This window comes from Oryx dammah, unplaced genomic scaffold (assembly GCF_014754425.2).
Source record: "Oryx dammah isolate SB20612 unplaced genomic scaffold, SCBI_Odam_1.1 HiC_scaffold_27, whole genome shotgun sequence".
Lineage (NCBI taxonomy): Eukaryota > Metazoa > Chordata > Mammalia > Artiodactyla > Bovidae > Oryx > Oryx dammah.
The window spans coordinates 130,867,775-130,890,187 of NW_024070211.1; the positions used below are offsets into that span (position 1 = coordinate 130,867,775).

The 22,413-nt window shown below is 46.0% G+C and overlaps 1 protein-coding gene across 1 annotated transcript in view; it reads right to left on the bottom strand.

Annotated features, from left to right (window-relative positions):
* Window positions 1–1,952: 1,952 nt before the first annotated feature.
* LOC120854056 (cytochrome P450 27C1) overlaps window positions 1,953–22,413 on the bottom strand; it is a 21,136-nt gene continuing 675 nt past the window's right edge. Inside the window, exons 2-9 of the mRNA XM_040227870.1 lie at window positions 17,254–17,444; window positions 16,308–16,507; window positions 14,839–15,048; window positions 12,884–13,047; window positions 9,055–9,221; window positions 7,624–7,702; window positions 6,924–7,127; window positions 1,953–2,642 (exon numbers count right to left, since the gene is read on the bottom strand). Coding sequence (XP_040083804.1) covers window positions 2,526–2,642; window positions 6,924–7,127; window positions 7,624–7,702; window positions 9,055–9,221; window positions 12,884–13,047; window positions 14,839–15,048; window positions 16,308–16,507; window positions 17,254–17,444 — 1,332 coding nt within the window. The 3' untranslated portion in view covers window positions 1,953–2,525. The remainder of the gene's footprint in view (window positions 2,643–6,923; window positions 7,128–7,623; window positions 7,703–9,054; window positions 9,222–12,883; window positions 13,048–14,838; window positions 15,049–16,307; window positions 16,508–17,253; window positions 17,445–22,413) is intronic.

The window sequence follows — 22,413 nt, forward strand, 5'->3', positions numbered from 1 at the left end:
GCAGGATTACATTTTTTTCCTTAAAAAAAAAAAAAAAGAGTTAAATGACAAGAGGGGTGGGGGAGGGAGGGAGTAAGAGTTTGGGGTTAGCAGATGCAAACTATTACACATAGAATGGATAAACAACAAGGTCCTATTGTATAATACAGGGAACTATATTCAATATCCTGTAATAAACCATAATGGAAAAGAATATGAAGAACAATGTATATATAGATATGTATAACCAAATCACTTTGTTGTGATTCAACATTGTAAATCAAGTATACCTCAATTATTATTATTTTTTTTAAAGAGTCAAATGACAGAGATCACCAAGTGGGATTTTTAAAAAAAAAATCCAGCTACCTTCTGTTTACAAGAGACACATCTAAAACAAGAAGAAGACAATATTATTAAAAGTAAAAGACTAGAGAGGGGGGAAAGGGAACTAATAGGCATAGAAGTGCCAGGCAAATAAAATAAAGTTGGAATACCTAAGTCACTGTCAGATAAAAATATACTCTAAGGTGAAAGTACCTGGAGGGATCAAGAGAGTTACTACATGATGATAAATGGAACAGTTCACCAGAAAGATAAAACAATACTCAGATGCCCCTAATAAACATAACTGAAGCTGCATTATGCAAAAACTGACAACTCCACAATTAGAGTGGGGATTTTTAAGACACTCTTCTTCATGACGGAGAGGCAAACACTAGGAAGCTTACAGATGTTTTCAGCAGCACAATAGCAAGCCTGACATACCAAGACAGATATGGAGCACTTCCTCCAGCAAGCATCACGGAACACTTTCATAAATTAACCCTGTATGAAGCCACAGAGCAAGTTTCCACATCAGACAGTTGTTGCTTGGTCACTAAGTCATGTCCCGACTCTTGCAACCCTGTGGACTGTAGCCTGCCAGGCTCCTCTGTCCATGGGGTTTCCCTGGCGAGAATACAGATCCCAGGACCATTAAATCAGCACTTTAAATAAAAGGTCTGCAGAACTAGAAGACGTGGCAATGGGTGGGGCTCTAAGTGTCTGTCGGGATCTGCTCCCCACCCCAATCCCATTCCACTCAAGGGAGGGTTCAGGGTCCATTCTAGACCAGCACCGCCTCTGGTATGAAAGAATGAGAAAGCCAAGCACAGACGCCCACATCAGCAGGTCCTGTCTCCAGTGTCAGCTCAAAGGCCAGACCCCACCTCTGTGGACAGGAGTGGTGACTGAGGGACAAGGACTTCCCCTTGGACTGTATCTTTTCCAGTAAGGGTGCAATGGCTGCAAACAAAGCGAACTGCAAACAGAGCATGGCAGGGACCCCACATTCTCCTCCCTAACCCCAGACTGGGGGCTACAACCCTCGCCAGATGAGTGCCGGGGGGAGGCGGGGGGGCCTTCTGGAGCCTCTCAGAGGGAGCCTGATCCCATCCCCTACTCAGAGTCTGCAGGGTCCAGAGACCAGAGCCTAGCTCACATCACCTGAAAAAGTTCCCCACACAGGCCTGGACACACAGGGAGGAGACTGCACACACGAGGGTGGGGACAACAGGAAGTTTGGGCAGGAGGTTTAGACTCTGGCCAGGAGGAGAATAGGGAGTGTGTTTCTCCCCGGGCCACTCTTGCCTGCTGATAGATTGCATGCTGTCTATGCAATGTGTCTCTCTCTAAACAAACCCACCTCTTACCTGTTACTCTGTCTCTCACTGAATTCTTTCTGCACTGAGACACAAAGAACCTGAGCCTCAGGAAGTCCAGACCCCAGGTGAGTGATCCTAATCAAAAGACCATTGGTTCAAGTTCCAATCAGATTTAGGCTGTGTTCAAGTCCTGGCATGTTGGCTCAAATCCCCATGAGTCACTTCCCATAATTATAGTATTATAGAAGCAGTCTTTTTAAACATTTATTTTATTATAGTTGACTTACAATGTTAAGTTCTGCTGTACAGCCAAGTGATTCAGTTATACATATATGTACATTCCTTTTCATATTTCTTTACATTATGGCTTATCCCAGGATACTGAATACAGTTTCCTGTACTCTACAGCTAATTCTACATTCCCAATCTTTCCCTCACCCACCCTCCTTGGTAACCACAGGTCTGTTCTACAGAAGCCTCTAATGTTTCCTCTTCAAGATAAGAAGTTGGAATTCTGTCCTAAGATGCAGTCCTGATGCAGTATCAGAGAAGGTGCGTCCAAGCACTGACCCTGTAAGTATACCAACACTTCCTGGCCCCAATGCAGAGGAGATTATGGGTAGGTCCAAGGGCAAGACACCGTATGAGGCCTGAGAATTCAGCGCCACCGGCCTCTCAACAGCCGTTACTCAAAAAACAAACAACAAAAAGGCGACTCTGGAGTGCAAAAGTAACCTTCTCACACTACTTTGCAAAAAGATTTCAAAGTTTCCCAGGACCGAGGGGGCCAGTCTACTACCAAGATGGCCCGAGAAGGGATTCTTTCTTCCCCTGCCGTCATCCATGGCCCACAGACGCCTGCTGTGTGTCGGTCTGGTGGCTGGGTGAAAAACACCAGGCTCATTTTCTGTTAACAAAACGCACGTGGATGGGCTCCCCTGGCATCAGCAGCCCATGGGTTTTTGCATGAACAGTTTTAGTCCAAGGAGACGTTTTGATCTCAAAATGTTGAAGCAGCTAAAAAGAGAAAGAGAGAAGGGTTTTAAAATTGGGATAGCAGAAAATCTGCAGTACCTGCACTCTCATCATAGCTCCAGCTGCAGGAAACCAAGGGAACAAGAGATGTGAGAAACAGCGTCATGTCCTGTTCGGGAGTCTGGCACATCCAATGAGTTACTGTGAGGTCCATGGAACAAAGATATGCAGGGAGAATTGAAACTGAGCAGGATTTTGTGGGGTTCCTGGGCACAAAAGCCTTCATGTCCCCCATTTCTTGCTTGAAAGAAATAGGCTTCATTAGGCCTCCTTGACCTTCCCTGAGTTCCAAAGAGGGAATCACCCAGTTACTAATTAGTGAAGGGAGGTAGTGCAGAAACAAGGGGACGGCAGTCAGAGTCCTGATTCCTCCTCAAGGGATACACATAACAGTATATTAGAGCTCTTCTGCAGAACTAAGGACCCCACCTATGTGGAAGAGGGTAAACTCACGCTGAACACAAGATTCTGGAGCACTACCCTGTCAACTTACCATCAACCAATAGAAGAAAGTCATGCACCCTGCAGCTTCACCCCAAATTTTGCCTAGAAAAGTTTCTCCCCCCCAAACCATTGACTAGATCAAGGGTTTTGAGCACAAGCCACCCATTCTTCCTACTTGACTCTGTAATAAACCGTTTACTGCTCCGAAGTCTGATGTTTTGGTTGGTTTGGCCTCACTGTGTGTTGAGCACATGAACTTTGCTTGGTAACAAAATGTTCAAATAACTTATATTTTATTAGCCAGCTCAAAATTCCAGCTCTATTGGTTCCACTGTAGGTCTAGAAAAAGAAGGAATCAAGGGAGAAAGGAGAAAAGAACAAAGTGAAATTCCAAGGTTTAGAATCTGCAGCCACCTCAGTGGTGGGACACACACAGCTGTCAGGAGGAGGCAGAGCATCCAGACTTCATCCATTACTGTCCTTAATTTAAATATTCTTCATTTGCACCTCTGATTCCATTTCTCACTTCTATGGTTCCAAAGCAGAAGTAGTCCTATCTCTCAGGGTGAAACTGCAAAGTATCTACCTGACCAGCTTTAAAGAGCACCTAAGTATCCATCAGCCTCAAGCACTAATCTCCCCATCAATTGGCCATGGCCTGATTTTCAAAATCACCTCTAGGGTTAGAGGAAAAAAAAAGGCAGCCTCCTCTATGGACCTCTGTCAGAGCTGCACTGGTCCCTGGAGGGGAGGCAGGGCCTGGCTCATAGCCCGTGGGGACAGTGCAAGGGGCAGATAGCCACTCTTCCCTCCCCACTCCAACCACCTAACAGAGCACAGGTGCTGGAGAACTTATATCATCACGTGGGATGCGGACGCCCCAACCCGCTCCACCTCGACTCTCCAGCCTCGTCTCCCAGGCAAAGCAACAGTATGCCCTGATGGGTCCTTCAGGTGAGCTGGGTAAGGTCAGGCAGGGAACGGGGGTGCAATGAAGACACAGACCGAACTACCCCCTTGCCATCGTCAGAGAGCCAAGCGCAATGACCTGTGTGCAGGCAGATCTAGAACGCTCTGGCATCGAGATGCCACCTCCTCAACATCGAGTCTCTGACTCTTTGTTGTGACCTCACAGAACTGCTGGTACATCCCCCTGCGGCAGTGGGAGGAGTCACACGCACTTCTCACCCTAAGTCCAACATCCCACACGGATGTTCTGCCTTTCTGAATGGCAGTACACGCTCACTGAAAAAGTAAAACTATGCAGGAGGCAGAAAAGCAAAAACCAGGGCTCCCATTCCACTTCAAGACTCTGGCTCCCAAGGAGCAGTGGTGTATCTTTCAAACATTCGCTGTGCGATATGAATGTCTTGTTCCTGATTTCAAGAAAACATGTTATTATTGCAGCATTAAAACCAATCCATCCCTTCCCACAGGCCACAGGCACTGTCTCTGTTCTGTTGGGATAGACACTATTTATTTGCTGAAGGAAAGCCCTTCCATTGTTGTTGTGCTAAGAGATTTTCTTCATGAATGGGTGTTGAATTTTATCAGTTATTTTGGGAGACGGTCATAAAATTCTGTCCTTTAATTTCTCCATTGGGATAAATTCTATCCTGAGGTGGGCCATCCTTGCATGCCTGAACATACTTGGTTTGGTGACAGGGCATGTCTGTAAAAAAAGAAGAATAGCAGTTTGCAGTCTTTTCTTGATTTAAAAATAGTCCTCCTCTGCATTTGCAGGTGTGCCCTTCCTCTCCTTCTCAGTGCTGCTTATCTGTGTCTTTCCTGTTTCTTTTCTCTTGGCAATAACAAATAATGATTTTCCCTCTCTACACTTGCAGTAGAAATGAGAACTCTTGAAGCAAGAACTTCATCAGGTACACGAGTATGTTAACAGAAGCAAATAAAACCCCCGTCCCCACCACCAAACACGCTGTTTCTGACCCTCTTCCCCAGTCCACCTATCCGGGCCCTCAGCCGCCTCTTGTCCTTGGCATCCCTGTAACTGTCCAGGCCACCAGAGCCAGGAGGCAGTGAGCTCCCTGCCAGCTGTCTGAACAGCTCTCAGCAAGCAATGAACTCTGCCCGTCAGAGATGTGCCCGTGGAGCCCACAACACCACAGAGGGAGCCAGGGCCTTCCCAGTCCCTGGGAGCAGACACCGAGAGCTGGTGTGCAAACCCCCCAGTCCCTGGGAGCAGACACCGAGAGCAGGTGTGCAAACCCCAAGGCTGCCACCCAGACTCTGCACAGACCACTTTCATCCCTCACACACCCAAGAGGCAGGTATCTGGCCCACTTTGTGGATGAGGAACAGGCTCAGAGAGTCGCGGAGCGGCCTGCCCATGGTGTCGGAACCACAAACTGGCAGAAGTGGGGGGACTGGAGTCCGTTTGCCTGAAGCCGCCATCCCCTCTGCATGGACCTGTCTCCACTTTGTCCACGACTGAGCCTGGCTAGTGTCTGTGGGGCTCATGGCGGGAAGAGACACAACTCGGCCCTGCTGAGCTGCAGCCACTCGCGTGCTCATAGAGACGGGACGACCGCGTGACGGTCCAGCCACCCCTTCCACACCAGCCTCCCCTGGCAGTGGCCCCTCACCTCCCCCAAGCCTGCCTCCCCATGCCAACCACCCAGAATCCCCGCCAGGCTGGCCAGGCTTCCCCAACCCTTATGCTCTTTGATGCCATCGTCTGCAAAGGTCCCAATCCCTGTGTGTTCTGCCCGAGGCTCCGACAGCCTGCAGGAAGCACCTCAGTGACACGTGGGGAAGTGCAGGCGGGAGGCAGGACTCCTGCCCAGTGCCCCACACCTGCCATACCACAACGATGGCAAGTGGCTCCAACTCCCTGAGACTGAGCTTTCTTATCAGTGAAAGGGGGAGATGGGTCCCCAGGTCATCCCCTCACGCTTCCAAAGCCTGGGGTCAACAGCAGTAGCTCCGGAACCTTGGGCCAAGGTTTTCCGTGGCAGGCTTCCCAAATCTGCGGGAAAGGCTAATGGGTAGAGTTTTCTCTACTACAGGTTTCCTTTTATAAAATTTCCTTCAGACATTGTTTACTTCCTGCCGCAGCCTGAACTCAGATTCTGTACAAGCACAAAAGTAAACACTTGCACATTTAGAGATTCACATGTAAGGTCTTCTCTCACCAAAACCAAGCCTGCCTGAGGTTTTGAAACCCAAACAAGCTGGAGAACCACCCCACTGTGTAAAAGGCTGATTCACATAAAATGAGGTGGTGAAGGGGTCTCGGGGGGCAAGCGTGACATCCTCCCTGGTGACAAGAATGACAAGCTCAGAAGGGAGGAGCCTGGGAGGCCGGGACTTGAACAGCATCCACAGGGGTGGAGCTGCCCCCACACCCAGCATGTGCATTTTCTTAGACCGAGCGCAGCCCTCGGACACTGCCCTCAGAACCACCTGGAACCCACCCCAGACCCACTAAGTGACTCTCTCTGTGGCCAGGAGCTCCTGATGACAGGCTGACCCACACTGTTTGAGGGCCACTCCTGAACACCTCCCTCGCACCCATCTGCAGAGCTCCCATGGGAGCTTCTAATCCCCGCCCACACACAAGCATCCCAGTTCTGCCCACGTGACTCCGAGGAGGTAAGAAGCAAGGACAAGGCAGGTGGCCATGTGACTAGAGGTGGATCCTGCAGGGAAGGAGGAGGCATTTTAACATATAAACAAGATTTAACAGGAAGCTCTTAAAGTTTTCAAAATTCTTTTTCCTTTTTTTCCGCCTACGTCTTGATCCAGCTGAGCCCAGTCACCTAGACCAAGCCCACGGGCCACTGAGCCCCCAAGTCTTACCTGGATCACGAGCAGGTGGATCTCTAGCTCTGCAATCCTCCGCCCGATGCAGCTTCGAGCCCCATAGCCGAAGGGGATGGACCCGAAATTGTCAACCCTGCGCAGGTTTCCTTGCCGCAGCCAGCGCTCAGGCCGGAACTCCTTGGCCCGAGGGAAGTTCGCATCCTCATAGGATGTGGCATAGTGGCAGAGGGCCAGCTGGGTCTGTGCAAACCATAAGAAAAGGAATAAAGAATGTAATCCAGGGAAAGCAGAGCAGAGGCCATAGCCCTGGCTGGACGGACCCTCCAGAGGTGCTCTGGGCTGAGACAAGCCATGTAAGGGCCCAAGAGGCCACGCAGACCCAGGATGGTAGGTCCCCCTCCAAAGCACACCCCACCCTGAATGAACCTCAATGCCACCACAGAGAAGGCAATTCAAGTCCTTCAGGGACCTACTGCTTTCACAAAGCCTCCAGGGCAGGGAGGGTGGAATGGTCATATGAGCTACAGAAATATCTGACTTTGTTTTTGCCAGAGCAATATCACACAGTCCACACCTCTCTTTGCTCCTAAAGCCCCATCTTCATCCTAAAAACACATGCAGAAGAAAAGGAAGTCTACAGATATTCACACAGGAACAAGGACATCCTAAGCGTGGAAGCAAATTTCCAACCCAGCCTCCCCAGCCCAGCCAGCCCCGCTGCGTCCAGCAGACTCACGCCTCTGGGGATCAGATATCCGCCAACAATCAGGTCCTCTTGGGTGACCCGGCCATTCCCCGGCAGCACTGGAAACAGCCTGCAAAGAGCCAACGGGGGCCAGACAGGAGTGGAGACTTTCAGAATAGTTTACCAAACATTTAAAAGTCTGGATATAATGCTATTTTCAGTTTCCAAAAAAATAAATGGGAAAATCTTGCAAGGACCTTTGTTATCCTCAGAAGGACCCAAAAAAAGCCTCATACAACATTGTAAAGCAATTAACCTCCAGTTAAAGATAAAAATTTTTTTAAAGGTCTCACAGTCAAAAAAGATTACAAAACACAAAGCAAAGCTTCTAATGTGCTATTATGCTTCCAAGAGGAATAATTCTGAATTTCTGAAATGCATGTATGCATGGGAACTCTTTATCAAGGAATAGTTCTTAGGACTCAGGGTTCCAGGAAATAAATTCTGAGAAATATACTTCAATTTTCAGACTCTCTGAGAGGTGACCTACGAAAACTCTGCATATAATTTTAATTGACAAATACCAGTTAACACACAACTGGCTTTTTTTTTTTTTTTTTTAGATTAAATAGCATGCTGAAGATTGAGGATGCAATACAACTTGAAATATCATTATCAAGTCAGGTTTAAGAGAATTATTTTAGTGAGTATTTTGTGAATAACCTTTGTTCCTTGTTATGGCATTCCCTCCACAGAGGAAGTCAGGATCCTGATCCTCAGAGGAGGAAGAACCTTCACTGGTCACCTAATCCCACCTCCTCCCACCCAAGGCTGCCCAACATCACTTATATCCCTCACGCTCTGGCCTTCCCTGTGTCGGTAAAGCCCTGTCGGGAAGCAGACAAGCCTCACTTCTTGGCATCTCCAGCCCAACTCAGAGGTTCACACAAGACCATAGGATCTTGGAAACACATGTGGTAACTGGCCAAACACCCCAGTACATTCTCCTGATGACCAGTCTGGTTCTGCTTTATCCTTCAAGGAGCACACTGGGAAACGGCTGGTGAAGCCAGAGTGAGTGCACAGTTTGAGCGTGGCTCTAAAGACCTTCATGGGCCCTTCCCTGAAGTCCAGTGATTAACGTTTCACACAACGCAGGGCACGCAGGGCACATGTTCAGTTCCTGGCGGGGGAACTCCACCTCACATGCTATGTGGTGTGGCCACAAAAAAAGAGTAATAAAGATCTTAATGAAGAAATGAATTTTTCCAACTCTAAAACAGAACACCTTTCTCCTGCTCTGAAGAGAGCAGAGAGGAAATAAAATGGTCCTGAGTCCCTCCTTCCTAAACATTTCAGCCACCAAGGGTCACTGGAGTACTGGTTCAGGACCCAGTTTTTAAGTCAAAGGCACAATCATTATGATGAAGAATCAGACTTAATGGACACAGTTTTTGACATAAATCTTGCTGAGCCTTTTACCTCAAGGTTTCCTTAAGCAGAGCTCGGACCAGCGGGACTTTGGGGACGTCTGCGGCCGTGGGAACGTGCCTTTCCCCCAGATTCCTCACGATCTCCCGGTACAGAGCCTGTTGCACTTCTGGGTGCCTTGCGAGGAGATATACTGCCCAGGACAACGTGAACGATGTCTAAGAAAGAAACCGGCAGACATGGGCGCGTGTCTTGAATGAAGCCAAGGATTTCCGCAGCAGGAAACACTGGGCGTGAGGTCACAAGAGAATAAGTGCAGGTGAAACTCTGTCAGGGCGTTGTATGCCTTACCCAAACAGAAGACGATTCCCCTAACTCCACCAGATATCCTGGGAAAGTAGTACCAGCTATGGGATCCAAGCGCTTTTTTCAATAACGAGCTACAGGAAACATTACTTTAGAACTTTTTAAAAATCAATGAAGAGCCGGAATTCCCCGGTGGCCCAGTTAGGGCTCAGTGCTTTTCCTGCCGAGGGCCCAGGTTCAATCCCTGGTCAGGGAACTAAGATCCTGCAAGCCATATGACTTGGCCAAAAAATTAAAAATAATTTTAAAAAATCATTGAAGAGCAACTCTCCTCCTCTTCCCTAGAGTCTGTGAGCCCACAGGAATGCTGGTCAATCCTGGAGGTTGTGCCTAGAACTTTCTGCAACCTTCTTTACAAGGGTCACTTGGGTTTTGCTAGGAAGGGCCTGAGGCTGCCCATCAAGCTGAGAACGGTGTGCCGCAGGCCCGTGGCTGGGCCAGGCCTGCTCTGGTTGCCCTAATCTGGAGGAGATGTGGGAGTCAGGCAGTGGGGGTGGAAAGCAGGCAGCCACCGGTCTATGAATGGTCCGTTCATTGTTCCCGTCTGCGTACCAAGCAAACTACCGTATGGGCATTGGACGGCATTTACACAAAGCAGTATCACTGTTTCTACCACTTCTTAGATTGAAGACGGAATTTCTGGTTATTGAGAATAATTCTATTCTATATCCTAGGTTCCAAGATTTTCACTAAAATCAATACTATTATCTACGTGACTATATTTCACTTGCTTGTAAACAAGGACATTCCACAGTAAAGAGCCCTTCCTTTTAACTAAAAAGACTAACTTAAGTAAGTCATTGACATTATTTCCCTCCGATAGATATTACGGATTTTTAGAGGATATAGTCCGTAAGTGTTTATAGGACAAGCTCTACTGTAATACGTAATATAATATGCAAGTTCATGGTAAGGAAATAAATTAGATGCTTCCTACCAAGAGAACAGAAAATTTCTATTAAAATCACAGATTCATGGAGAAACCAAATGTGGTATAGCCATACAATGGAATGCTGCTGCTGCTGCTGCTGCTGCTGCTAAGTCGCTTCAGTCATGTACGATTCTGTGCAACCCCATAGACAGCAGCCCACCAGGCTCCCCCGTCCCTGGGATTCTCTAGGCAAGAACACTGGAGTGGGTTGCCATTTCCTTCTCCAGTGCATGAAAGTGAAAAGTGAAAGTGAAGTCGCTCAGTCGTGTCCAACTCTTAGCGACCCCATGGACTGCAGCCCACCAGGCTCCTCCATCCATGGGATTTTCCAGGCAAGAGTACTGGAGTGGGCTGCCATTGCCTTCTCCGTTCAATGGAATACTATTCAATAATTGTTGTTCAGTCACTCAGTCGTATCTGACTCTTTGCAAGCCCATGGACTGCAGCATGCTAGGTGTCCCTGTCCCTCACTATCTCCTGGATCTTGCTCAAACTCAGGTCCATTGAATCAGTGATGCCAACTATTCAATAATAATAAAAAAAGAATAAATATCTTTATAGGCAACAACATGCATGAATCTCAAAAATCATTTCACTGTGTGAAGGAAGCCAGACACAAAATACATACCATATGATTCCATTTATACAAATTTCTAGAAAAATGCAAACTGATGTACAGTGTCTGCTGTTGCCAGGGGTGGGGGTATGGGAGGGATGGACTGAAATGAGGGTGAAGAACTTGCAGAGATAATAAAAATGTCCAGGATCTTGATTGTGGTGTTGGTTTAAAAAATGATAACATTTGTATTTATACTGTATCTGTCAACAATCTGTATTGAATTGCACCACTTAAATGGACGCAGTTTGTTATGCACAAATTAGGCTACAACAAAGTTGGCTTTTTAAAATAACATTTTTTTTTTTAATGAGCATAACGTTGCAAGCTTTTGTCTCCTGAAGTTTCCTTCAGGTAGGAATGGGTCCTTTCTGCACCCTCACCTCTGTCACGTGGTGATACTCTTAGTTACCACGAGGGGGCAAGAGTACTACACATCTGAATCAGCTTAGGGCTGGGCTGTGCCTTCCAACATTCGTTCCCCGCTCAAAGCCACGGGGTCACATTCACACAGTTAATTAGAATTGTCATTGCTGGAACTGACTGCATTGATTAGGTTGCATTTCATAGATATACATTTTGTTTTATTGTTGAAGATGATCCATAAGAGTAATGAATTTAGGTGAAGTTTTTCTGCTTTTACTTAAGTGACATCATGTCACTAAAAATGTCAACCATAGGTTTTTTCCTCCCTCTAAAAGGGAGATTCATGCTTTCCTCAAGTCCAGGAAGCACTCGTGTGAAGGAAAGACCTTGGGGTAAGCTTTGCTGTTTCATCTTTCCACCCTTTAATCAAAGATAATAAAACCTACTTCAGAAGATTCTGTGGGAACAGAAAGATACTTATAGACATGCACAGTCAATCACTACATTTACTGCTTAATCTTCATTATTTCATGCAACTGACTTTTCCCCCACATTTCTGAAAGCCTGGCCCTCCTTTTTCCTATTTCACCACTTTCTTTCTCAACATCCCTGTAGCACCCCCGCCCCAGTCAGGGAACCCGTGGTAACCATCCAATGTGCAGGGTCCACACTTTCCCCATGCCCAGCAACCGCTCAGAGATGACCTGTGCGTGGACGGGGGCGGGGGCGAAGCTGGTTTTACCGACGTGAACACAGGATACTCGCTTTTCTGTGCCTCCACTTCTCACTTAGCAAGAGGGTGCAGAATTCCCTCCAAATCAGTGGACAGTGCTTTGTTTCATTCTGATATGGAGCTCTCCGTGGTCATAGTACATTATCCATCTGCTACACTAATTGAATCTATTCACTCAGATTTTATTTTAAATTGATACATACACATATTAAAGCAAACTGCTTATTAAACATTTCTTTCTTTACACTTCCTTTAGCAGGTTTTGAAGTTATGCTGGCCTTATCAAATGAACTGGGGAGTTTTCCATAACCCAGAATATTTTAGGTGATAAATAAGAGGGCTTTTCACATCGGTGCCCTTTGCATTTCTGATATTATGAAACAATGGAGAAACGTTTGCAAATCAGGATTTTAAACTCTAAATCGTATTATGTAGCATGGGAACTCTAGTTAGTGCTCTCTGGTGACCTAAATGGGAAGGCAACCCAAGGAAGAGGGGATACACCTAACCATGCGGCCGATTCACTTTGCTGTATAGCAGAAACTAACACAACATTGGAAAGCAACTACACTTCAATAAAAAAGTCATAAAATTCTTTAAAAAATTGTTACTTTTGTGCATGATTGTGGAACTGGGTTATGTTCTTTACAGAATTCACTGTGCACCTTAGTTTTACATTTTACATATATTTTTTGAAAGAAAAAAGTGGAGTTTTCTTCTGCAGACGTGCAGCAGCGAAGCAGACGTTGAGCTAGTACAAACATGCACAGTCCTTTTAAAGTATCTGCCGTCCGTCGGATCTCTTAGGAAGGTCCTAGACTCTAAGCATTTTGTGTCTGCTGAGAAAGAAGGACCCGTGAGAGCTCACCGTGTCCACACCGGCCAGCAGCATCTCAGTCATGTTGGCATAGATCTCCTCCAGTGTCAGTTCCTGGCTGAGGAAGAGGCAGGTGAGCAGCCCTCCTCTCACTCTCTCCCCTCTTTCCATCTGGCACCGTATGTCCCTCAGCTTGTTGTCAACATGAATTTGGCCTGTTTGAAAACAGTGTTTCTTTTGAAAGAAGTTTGGTTAAGAATCCCTTCTTCAAGTGATACAAATGAAATTATTTACAAAACAGACTCACAGAACTTACAGTGGGGGAGGGCGACTAGGGCAAGATGGGAGGATAGGACGGTTAGGGAGCTGGGATGGACATGCACACAGTGCTGTATTTAACATGGGCAACCAACAAGGGCTTCTCGTAGAGCACGTGGGACGTTGCTCGATGCCGTGCGGCAGCCTGCAAGGGAGCGGGGTCTGGGGAGAATGGATTCATGTCATGTGTGTGGCTGAGCGCCTTTGCTGTCCGCCTGAATCTAACACAATGCTGCTTATCAGCTACACTCCAGTACAAAATAAAAAGGGTTTTTAAAAAAGAATCTCCTCTTCAGTCTCAATTCCCTCTTCATCCCTCCAATAACTTCTCTCAATTTTTGACAGGTTCAGAGGCTAGACAGCCCCCATTGGTTTACCAACCTTGGAACTTCATCCATATGCTTGTTCGTATAAATGAATAACGGTTAGGAACTGCCTTCTATTTGCAAGGTGGGATGCTACTGGTTCATGAATTGTTGAACAAACCCAACTAGGTACTTACATGGAGAAGGCAATAGCACCCTACGCCAGTATTCTTGCCTGGAAAATCCCATGGACGGAGGAGTCTGGTGGGCTGCAGTCCATGGGGTCGCTCAGAGTCGGACACGACTGAGAGACTTCACTTTCACTTTTCACTTTCATGCATTGGAGAAGGAAATGGCAACCCACTCCAGTGTTCTTGCCTGGAGAATCCCAGGGACAGGGGAGCCTGGTGGGCTGCCGTCTATGGGGTCGCTCAGAGTCGGACACAACTAAAGCGATGTAGCAGCAGCAGGTACTTACATATACTCCAAAGAAAGAAAGTAAATATCTCTTCTTCTTGTAAAGTAATCTATAAAGTATTTGCAAATGTTCCTTTCTCTACGGCAATAACCAAACAAGCTGTGGAGTAACAAGAATATAGATCCTTTTTTTTTCATTGTGTTTCCAGAAGGGAGAATGAATGAGGGAAAGGGCCAAATTACTGCAGAAAGATGCTAGCATACTACATGTGTCAGAACTTATATATGCAAATGAGGGAGGACTCCAAGCTTTCATGCAGGGGATGAAGTTTGATCCCTGGTCAGGGAACTAAGATCCCCACAAGCAGCACAGTTTGGCCAAAAAAAAGAGAAATCAAATGAATGCTGATCCAAGACACTTCTTTCAATGTTAATATTATTCTAAAAACATTGTTCTAGACATCTTGGAAATCTTGCACTTTGAAAATTCTTTTATACTAAAATTTTTAACCATATCAGAAAACTAATCTTACTTTGTTCATCTCAACTTGGGGTGGAGCAAAACGGTTTCTCCCAGCTTGTTTTCACCCAGTAAGCAACAAATGAATTTGTCTCTGTCCAAAAAAGCTGCCATTGAGAATGTTTCAATGATTTAAGCAACGACAGAATGTTGGACTAAAGACATCATCTCCCATAGACAACACTTACTTGCACCTATCCCAAGCATGTTGGTTAAAATTAAAAGAGTTTAAAAATGAGAAATCAATCACATTACTTGTGGTCACAACCCATGTGCTTTTTGCTCCTTCAGAAAACCAGGCTAAAAGTCTTGAGTCCAAACAGCACATAACTTCACCAGGGCATCCCCTGCAGAGATCCCACTGTCTGTGTGAGTGTGAGACACACAAGCAGCGGGGAGGTCAGGCCCACCCAGCTTTACAGCAGGGGCCCCCACTCTTCTCTTACTGAATTTGAAGAGTCCATCCCAGGACCTGCAGAATTCCTGCCAGGGTTTGGGAATGAGCAGGCGGAGCCACTTAGGGATGGCGCCGGCATACATGGAGGTCTTGAACGTGCAGAACATGAGCGCCAGGGCCTCGATGTAGTCTGCGGTCAACTGCGGGATGCTGTTTCCCAGGCAGCCCAGGCGACTCTCATACAGGATGGTGGCCACTCCTGCACAGGGGAGAGGTTACAGCTTTTGTCCTTCCAGATTATCCACAGAATCAACAAAAGCTACCTGGCCATAAAAGTAGCTCCCAAAGTCGTCCAAGTGCTACCCCCGAGGTTTTCCTCTACCAGGTTCTGACCCTCAGGACGTGGTGCGCTCGGCCTCACCATGCCCTCAGTTCAACAGTCTGTTCAAGACCCACGAAGCAAAATTCCCAACCTTTCAGCCAATTGCTCGAGTCTGGGGAGTTAAAAGGTGGCTCTTCCTGGCCACACATCGGGGAGCCCCAGACCCAAGAGCTAAGAGGGCAGAGGAAAGGGCTGCCAAGAACCAGGGAAGAGCAGGATTTCTTCTCTGTTGATTTTGTGACTATTTTTAGAGAACATTAATGCCAGAACTTTAAAAAGTTAACTTAAAGATTAAATTTGAAGCAAGCTCAACTCATTTTTTAACAGGAAACCTAGATTTCCTTGGTTGCCCAGTGGGTAAGACTCTGCCCTCTCACTGCAAGGGACATGGGTGCAATCCTTAGCCTGCAAATAAATAGTAAAAGTGGGAAACCTAATAGAATTCCCAAAAACCTCAGGTTCAGAAAAAATGTTTGGTATGCTACCTTTTTTTTTTTTTTAAGTAAAAAGAAGACTCCAATGTATTTCTTTGTACATATATAAAACATCCCTTGAAGAAACTGGTGACCTAGCTGGGTCAGGAGAGAAGGAAACCTTTCCATGAGCACCTTTTGGGTTTGGTTTTTGAACCATGGGAATGTACTACCCATCTAACAAGGGTTTTAAAAGCTAGAATGACTGTAGTACACACCCTCTCAATTTCTGCTGCGTCTTTTAAGTTTGGCGGTGCCAGGTCTTAGTTGCAGCATGTGGGATTTCTAATACCCTGCCCGGGAATCAAACAGGCTCCCTGCATTAGGAGCGCAGAGTCTTACCCACTGGGCCACCAGGGATGTCCCTCTGTTGCTTTTTAAATTGTAAATGTGTAGTAATTAGGAGCATGGTTCTTGAGTTAGGGAGGCCTGAATTTGAAACAAAGTTTCTGCCATTAAAAATGGACAGTATTTTTTCCGTTTCCCCATTTGTAAAACAGTGGTGGTCAATCTGGTTCCGTTAGTACTGTGAGGATTACACATACATACATATGGGGCTTAGCACATTGTTTGGGATGCAGGAAATGCTCAATGATAACAAACATATTTTGGCAAACGTCCACTCTTCCATCTTTCCCACCACCTGAATTCACTTCACTTCACCTTCCATTGAGTATTTGAAGAAAAGGTCATTGATGTTGCTCACTGTATCTCCATCTTCCGCCTGGCTCTTGAGGAAGTAGATTCTTTCAATTAAATCAGCAATAACTTGGTTGATTTCTCCTGCAAAAATGGCCACATCTTTCGGTTTCAGAATTCTTTGTCTCAACACACTTCTCATCTTGAGCCACTGTTCACCCTCCCTAGAATAAAGTGAATTCCAAATAATCTTACTTATATCAATATTCTGGGAAAGAATTCAGACTATCTCTGCAAAAATGTCCTAACAGTAGTCAACAAGATCTGCCAATCCAAATGGAATGACGATAGGACAGACACCGCAGAGAAGGGAGTGATGGTGTCACTCCCCAGCTCATGTATAAGGACACACATATAAGGACAAGTAGGCAAGAATCTCTGGACTGATGGGAACTGGGCCAGGGGGTCGGCGGATGCACTGTGCTCTCCTCCCTGCTTGAGGCTGTGCCGATTCACTCTCGGAAGACACAAAGGTGTATAAAAACAAAACAATAACCATAGCGGTTATGAGACAGAAATATCACAAGGCAATAAATGCTGACGTTCTGAGACCCTCCTGGAGGTCTCCTACAATAGCTCACCACCCTTACCCCAGTCCACAGATGGGCTCTGTGAGCTTCAGCCACCTTGGTGGTCATCAGGTGGACACCTAAAGCCACGAAGTGTTGCTTGAGAAACAGTTTCTCTCCATCACTTGGTCAGTGGGACCTCCCACCTGTCCCTGCCATCAAATCTCTTCCCAGAGGATTTCAGGAGATTTCAGGAGACCACACAAGAGGCTCTTTTGAGACTGCTCCCCTGGGAGTTCTGTGCTTTATTAATAGCTGGTTTTAGGAGCCCGGTAATTCAGGGAGGGAGTCTCCCCAGCTCCCGGCTCCTGCTGAGGCTCAGCCTGGCTCCACATACTCACGCAGAGATAAGGCCAGTGGATCTTCCCCGCAGGTCTCGGTACTCCTGCCAGGACCCCATGTTGGCTCTCTGGGGCGAAGCCCCCTCCGCGCGGAGCACCTGAGCCACCAGCTCTCGGTCTGCAACAGATACTACAAACTGAGGACCAAAGTGAGACTTGAAGATTTTTCCATATTCCCGTGTGTGCTTCTGCTGCAATACCAAGGAGAAATCAAAACAGTAAAAACCACACAGATATGATACACCTTCAATACAGACCCTCCTAGGTGTCAGGGGAGCTGCACACTGGGGCCGAGGGAAGCTCTCCACCACATAGAACCGATCAGAGCGGCCGCTTTACTTGTGGTTATCAAGGAGGAAAGGAGCGGGGAGGGAAAAGCTGGGAGATCGGGGTTGATGTACACACACTATTAAACATAAAATAGATAACTAATAAGGACCTGTTGCATAGCACAGGGAACTCTACTCAGTACTCTGTAATGACCTGTGAGGGAAAAGAATCTGAAAAAGAGTGGATAACAATATCTGTCTAACTAAGTCACTGTGCTGTACACTTGAAACTAACACAGCATTGTAACTCAACTATACTCCAGTAAAAATTAATTTTTAAAAAAGGCCACTTTAAATATTCCTGAGATAAACATATTTTCACATCATTAATCATATTCACAGAAGTTTTCTTAATTCTTTAAAGATGTGTATTTAAAAATAACTTAAGTGTGTGAAGCAACATGAGAGGAATGGGGGTGTAGGAACTAACTGCAGGGTCTAAACTGTCCTCTGAGTCAAACGTGCTCTGCCGGCTCCTTTCCCTTAGGCCCTCAGCAGCCCACCCAGCCTGCCCCCTCGAAGAAAGCTCCCTGTGGGCAATGTGTAATGAACCTGTGAAAATACCTACAGCAAGAAAATGGAAGAAAAGGCACCCAGATTAGAAAGGGAAAAATAAAGCTATCATTATTCACTGATGCCATGATCTCATATACAGAAAATTCTAAGATACCTGCTAAAAAAAAAAATCAGAACTAATAAATATGTTCAGTAAGCTTACAGAATATAAGATCAATATACAAAAATAAAATTGTATTTCCATACACTAGCAAGGAACAACCCAAAAATAAAATTAAGAAAACAATTCCATTTGTAATAACATCATAAAGAATAAAACATTTGGGAACATAGTTAATAAAAGAATTACAAAACTTACACTCTGAAAACTACAAAAATCATTGAAAGAAATTAAAGAAAACATACATAAATGCAAAGATAATCCATGTTAAAGGAAAGAAAAACAATATTATTAAGATGGTAATACCTCCCAAACTGATTCATAAAGTCAGCATAATGTCTATCAGAATTCCAGTCACTCAGAACAGCAAACACAATCTTAAAAAAAAAGCAAAGTTGAAGGCCTAACATTTCCCTGTTTCAAAGGTTACTGTGAAAGTAATGAAGACAGTGTGATATTGACCTAAGGATGGACATCTAAATCATCGGAATAATTGATAGCTCAGAGATAAACCCATACATCTGTGGACAACTGATTTTCAACAAGGGTGTGAAGACAATTAAATGGGGAAGAATAGACTCTTTAACAAATGATGCTGGGAAAACTGGATAGCGACGAACAAAAAATAAGGCGTATGCTAGTCTCACACCATTCAAAAACTGCCTCAAAATGGACCAAGGACCAAAACATCAGCGCCAAACCCACAAGACTCTAAGAGGAAAACACAGGGATAAATATTCATGACCTAAGATTTGGCAGTAGTGTCTTAAGATATGATACCAAAAGCATGAGCAACAAAAGAAAAAAATAGATGTTTGGACATCATCACAATTTGTAAATGTGTTTCAATTTTTAAATGTGTTTCACTACCAAGAAAGTGAAAGACAGTCCCTAGAATGGGGAAAATATTTGCAAAGTACATATGGATAAGAGATTTATGTCTAGAATATATAAGAAACTATTATAACCCAACAGAGAAGAAAACAAATCAATTAAAAAACTGGGCAATTATTTGAATGGACACTTCTCTAAAGAAGGTCTCAAAATGTCTAATACTCACATGGAAGAAGCTCAACATCATTAGTCACTAGGGACATGTAAATCAAAACCACAATATCACTTTGCATGCACTATACTTATAATCAAAGGACAGGCAATAGTAAGTACTAGCAAGAATGTGGAGAAATCAAAACCTTCTTGTACTGCTGATGGAAAGTAAAATAATGCAGCTACTTTAGAACAGTCTATACAGAGTTACTATTTGACACAGCAATTTCACTCCAAGAAATAGACCCCAAAGAAATGAAAACATGTGTCTGTGCAAAAACTTACACTGAATATTCCTAGCAGCATTACTTGTAACAGTCAAAAGGTGGAAACAATCCAAATGTCTATCAGCTGATGAATGAATAAGCAAAATGTGATCTGTCCATACAGTGGAATATTATTTATCCATAAACAGAAATGAGATACTGATACATGTTACAACATGGGGGAACCTTGAAAACTTGATGCTCAGTGAAAGAAACTAAACATGAAAGACCACATATTATATGACTCCATTCATATAAAATGTCCAGAATAGGCTAATCGATAAAGATAGAAAGAAAATCATCAGTAGTTGCTTAAGGCACGGGGAAATGGAGGGTTGGTGAGTAATAGCTAAAGGATACTATATTGTATTCTCTAGGGTTTCTTTTGAAGGTTACGCAAACATTCTATATTTGTTTGTGGTGATGGTTGTATACTTCAAGTGAGAGAACTGTATGATCTGTGAATTATATCTCAACCAAGTTGTTACCAAAAAAGGAAATCACAATAAATGTAAATGAGTTAATCTGTCCAGTTAAATAACTAAGGAAGGAGGGAGAAAGGATGAAAGGCAAGTGCCCTCAAGCACGGCTCAGCATGACAAAGGCAGGGCTGTGCATGGCGGAAATGACTGCATTGCTCTTTGGCATCTGCCAGCGTTTCTTATCACCCCAATCCTCAGCCACGGAAATGGCAGGCCATCTCTCCCCTCATCTGCTCTCGGGTGGAAGCTCTTTGCTTCTCTACGGGCCTGGCTGAAGCCCCGCTGCCTGGAGACGAAGACACTCAGACTCAGCTGGGGTGCGTCAGGTGCCAAAGGACCACTCACCCTAACCAACAGGTGACCCCAGAAGGGCGTTTCTCCAGGTCCCTGATAGGATGGCTGTTATAGGAAGGACTGGGAGAGGGGCCGTTCCTCAGGGAAACCCAGCTACTGAATGGGCATGATCAGACAAGGGAGCGACTGACCAAGGGGCAGAAAGAACGAGGTGACGGACACAAGCTTATGGCCCTTTTCGTGGTGGGCTATGGAATGATACAGTCAGCCAGAGTCAGTTTGTTTAGCCAGCTGGAACACAAACTCTGGAGTTGGCATCTCGAGTCACAGATGGGTGACCTTGGGAAGTTAGGTTCCACTGTGCCTCAGTTTCCTCATCTGCAAAATGGAGAAATAATAGAAATTACCTCCCAGAGAGGACTTAGAACTGTGCTGGGGCAACCATGAAAAGAGTTCTAGAAGTGTCCATTCTTCTTATGTATTGGTTATTACTACAGCTTACAAAGCCCTTCCACAGCCCTGATCTCATGGCCTCACAATAACCCATGAGATGGACAACGAATGTTAGACGTCTGCACAGAGGAGGAAACCGCAGTCCAGAGAGAATAACTGATTGGCCAGGACTCCACAGGTGTTTGCAGATCGCTGGTAGGTAACTCAGGACCCTCCCACTCTGTCACACCAGGCACCCTGATCACTTCTTATGTATTGGTTATTACTACCGCTTACAAAGCCCTGATCACTGTCTGCTCTGCCGCTAACTAGCTGTGTCACCGTGGCCAAGTCACTCAGCCAAGACTCTGGGTGTTTGCCACATGTAAAGTGAAAGACCTGGACCCCATAGCTGGCATTCTGTGATTACAAGTCGAGTGAAAGGGAACTGGAGTTGAGATAACAGAATAATTCTTTTCCTCCTGAGAACGGCAGTAGCGGTGATCTGGAGAGCACCGCGAAAGGGTTATACTAGAACCTTATCCAGTCTAGAGCAACCTGTATGAAACATGCCAACAAATAATAAATAGTGTTTTACCATATTTGAAAACTGCCATCCTGACATCTTATGTTCAGATTCCACGTGGAAAAGAGAGGAAATCATTTTTGACCCCTAGAAACACGTCTGGGAAGAAACTGTGTAGGGGTCATGTGGCAGATGGCAAGATGGGGGCCGAATGGAATTTTAGTCAAATTAAAATTGCTCCTCTTGCTCCACAGTCTTTTTCTATCAGGGAAATTTCTGCTCCTCCAACGGCAGCCCTGGCCTCTGCACCATCCGGTAGGTTAATGGTTGAGGGAATGGATGAATGACCAAAATCCAGGTGGATGGTTACAAAGACTTCCTCTGAGAAGTTTCTGAAGGTTGAACGGTAAGCTTTGAACAAAAGGAAGGGAGTAGTGGGGGTGGAGGGTGTTCTCGGAAGAGGTCAAAAGGCCCAGGTCCCAGAAATGACAGCCGGTGCCAGGGTGGCAGCCCTGAGAAAACGACGGGGGCAGAGTGGGCAGCAGCTGCCCGGCAAGTGAGAGAGACCGGATCTGCCGGCCTTAAAGGTGAGGGTCACCTTGCAATTAAAGGTTTGAGGTGGGCATGGGAAGGGCAAAACTCTGGGTCAAGGTGAGCCACCGTAGAAGGAGCGGGCTCCCCTACTCCGACAGGGTTGTTGGACCGGTTGGGTTCTTCCTAAGGCCCTGCCCAGCCCTGGCTTGACGCCGAGATTCAGGAACCTTCGTCTGTCTTCTCATCACTTAGAGGTTACATAACCCGGAGCCTGCGAACCCCCGCTATTTGGGGGATTTTGCTTTTCAATTATAAAACACCAGCAAAGAGGACTAAAAGCATATGCAACAAGTCCTCGGCCGCGAAAAGACCCGCAGGGCTCCTGGCCCACCGGTGGAGAGACGGTCCCCTGGGGCCTCCCCGGGGCCGTCGGGGAAGGCCCGGCGGCCGCCCGCGCCGCGTCTACTGCGCAGGCCCGCGCGCGGGCGCCCCTCCTCGGGCCGCGCAGCGCCCCCTGCCCGGCGCGCCGCCCGGGGAGCCCTTGCCGGCGGCTCGTCCTCGGGCGCCCCTCCTC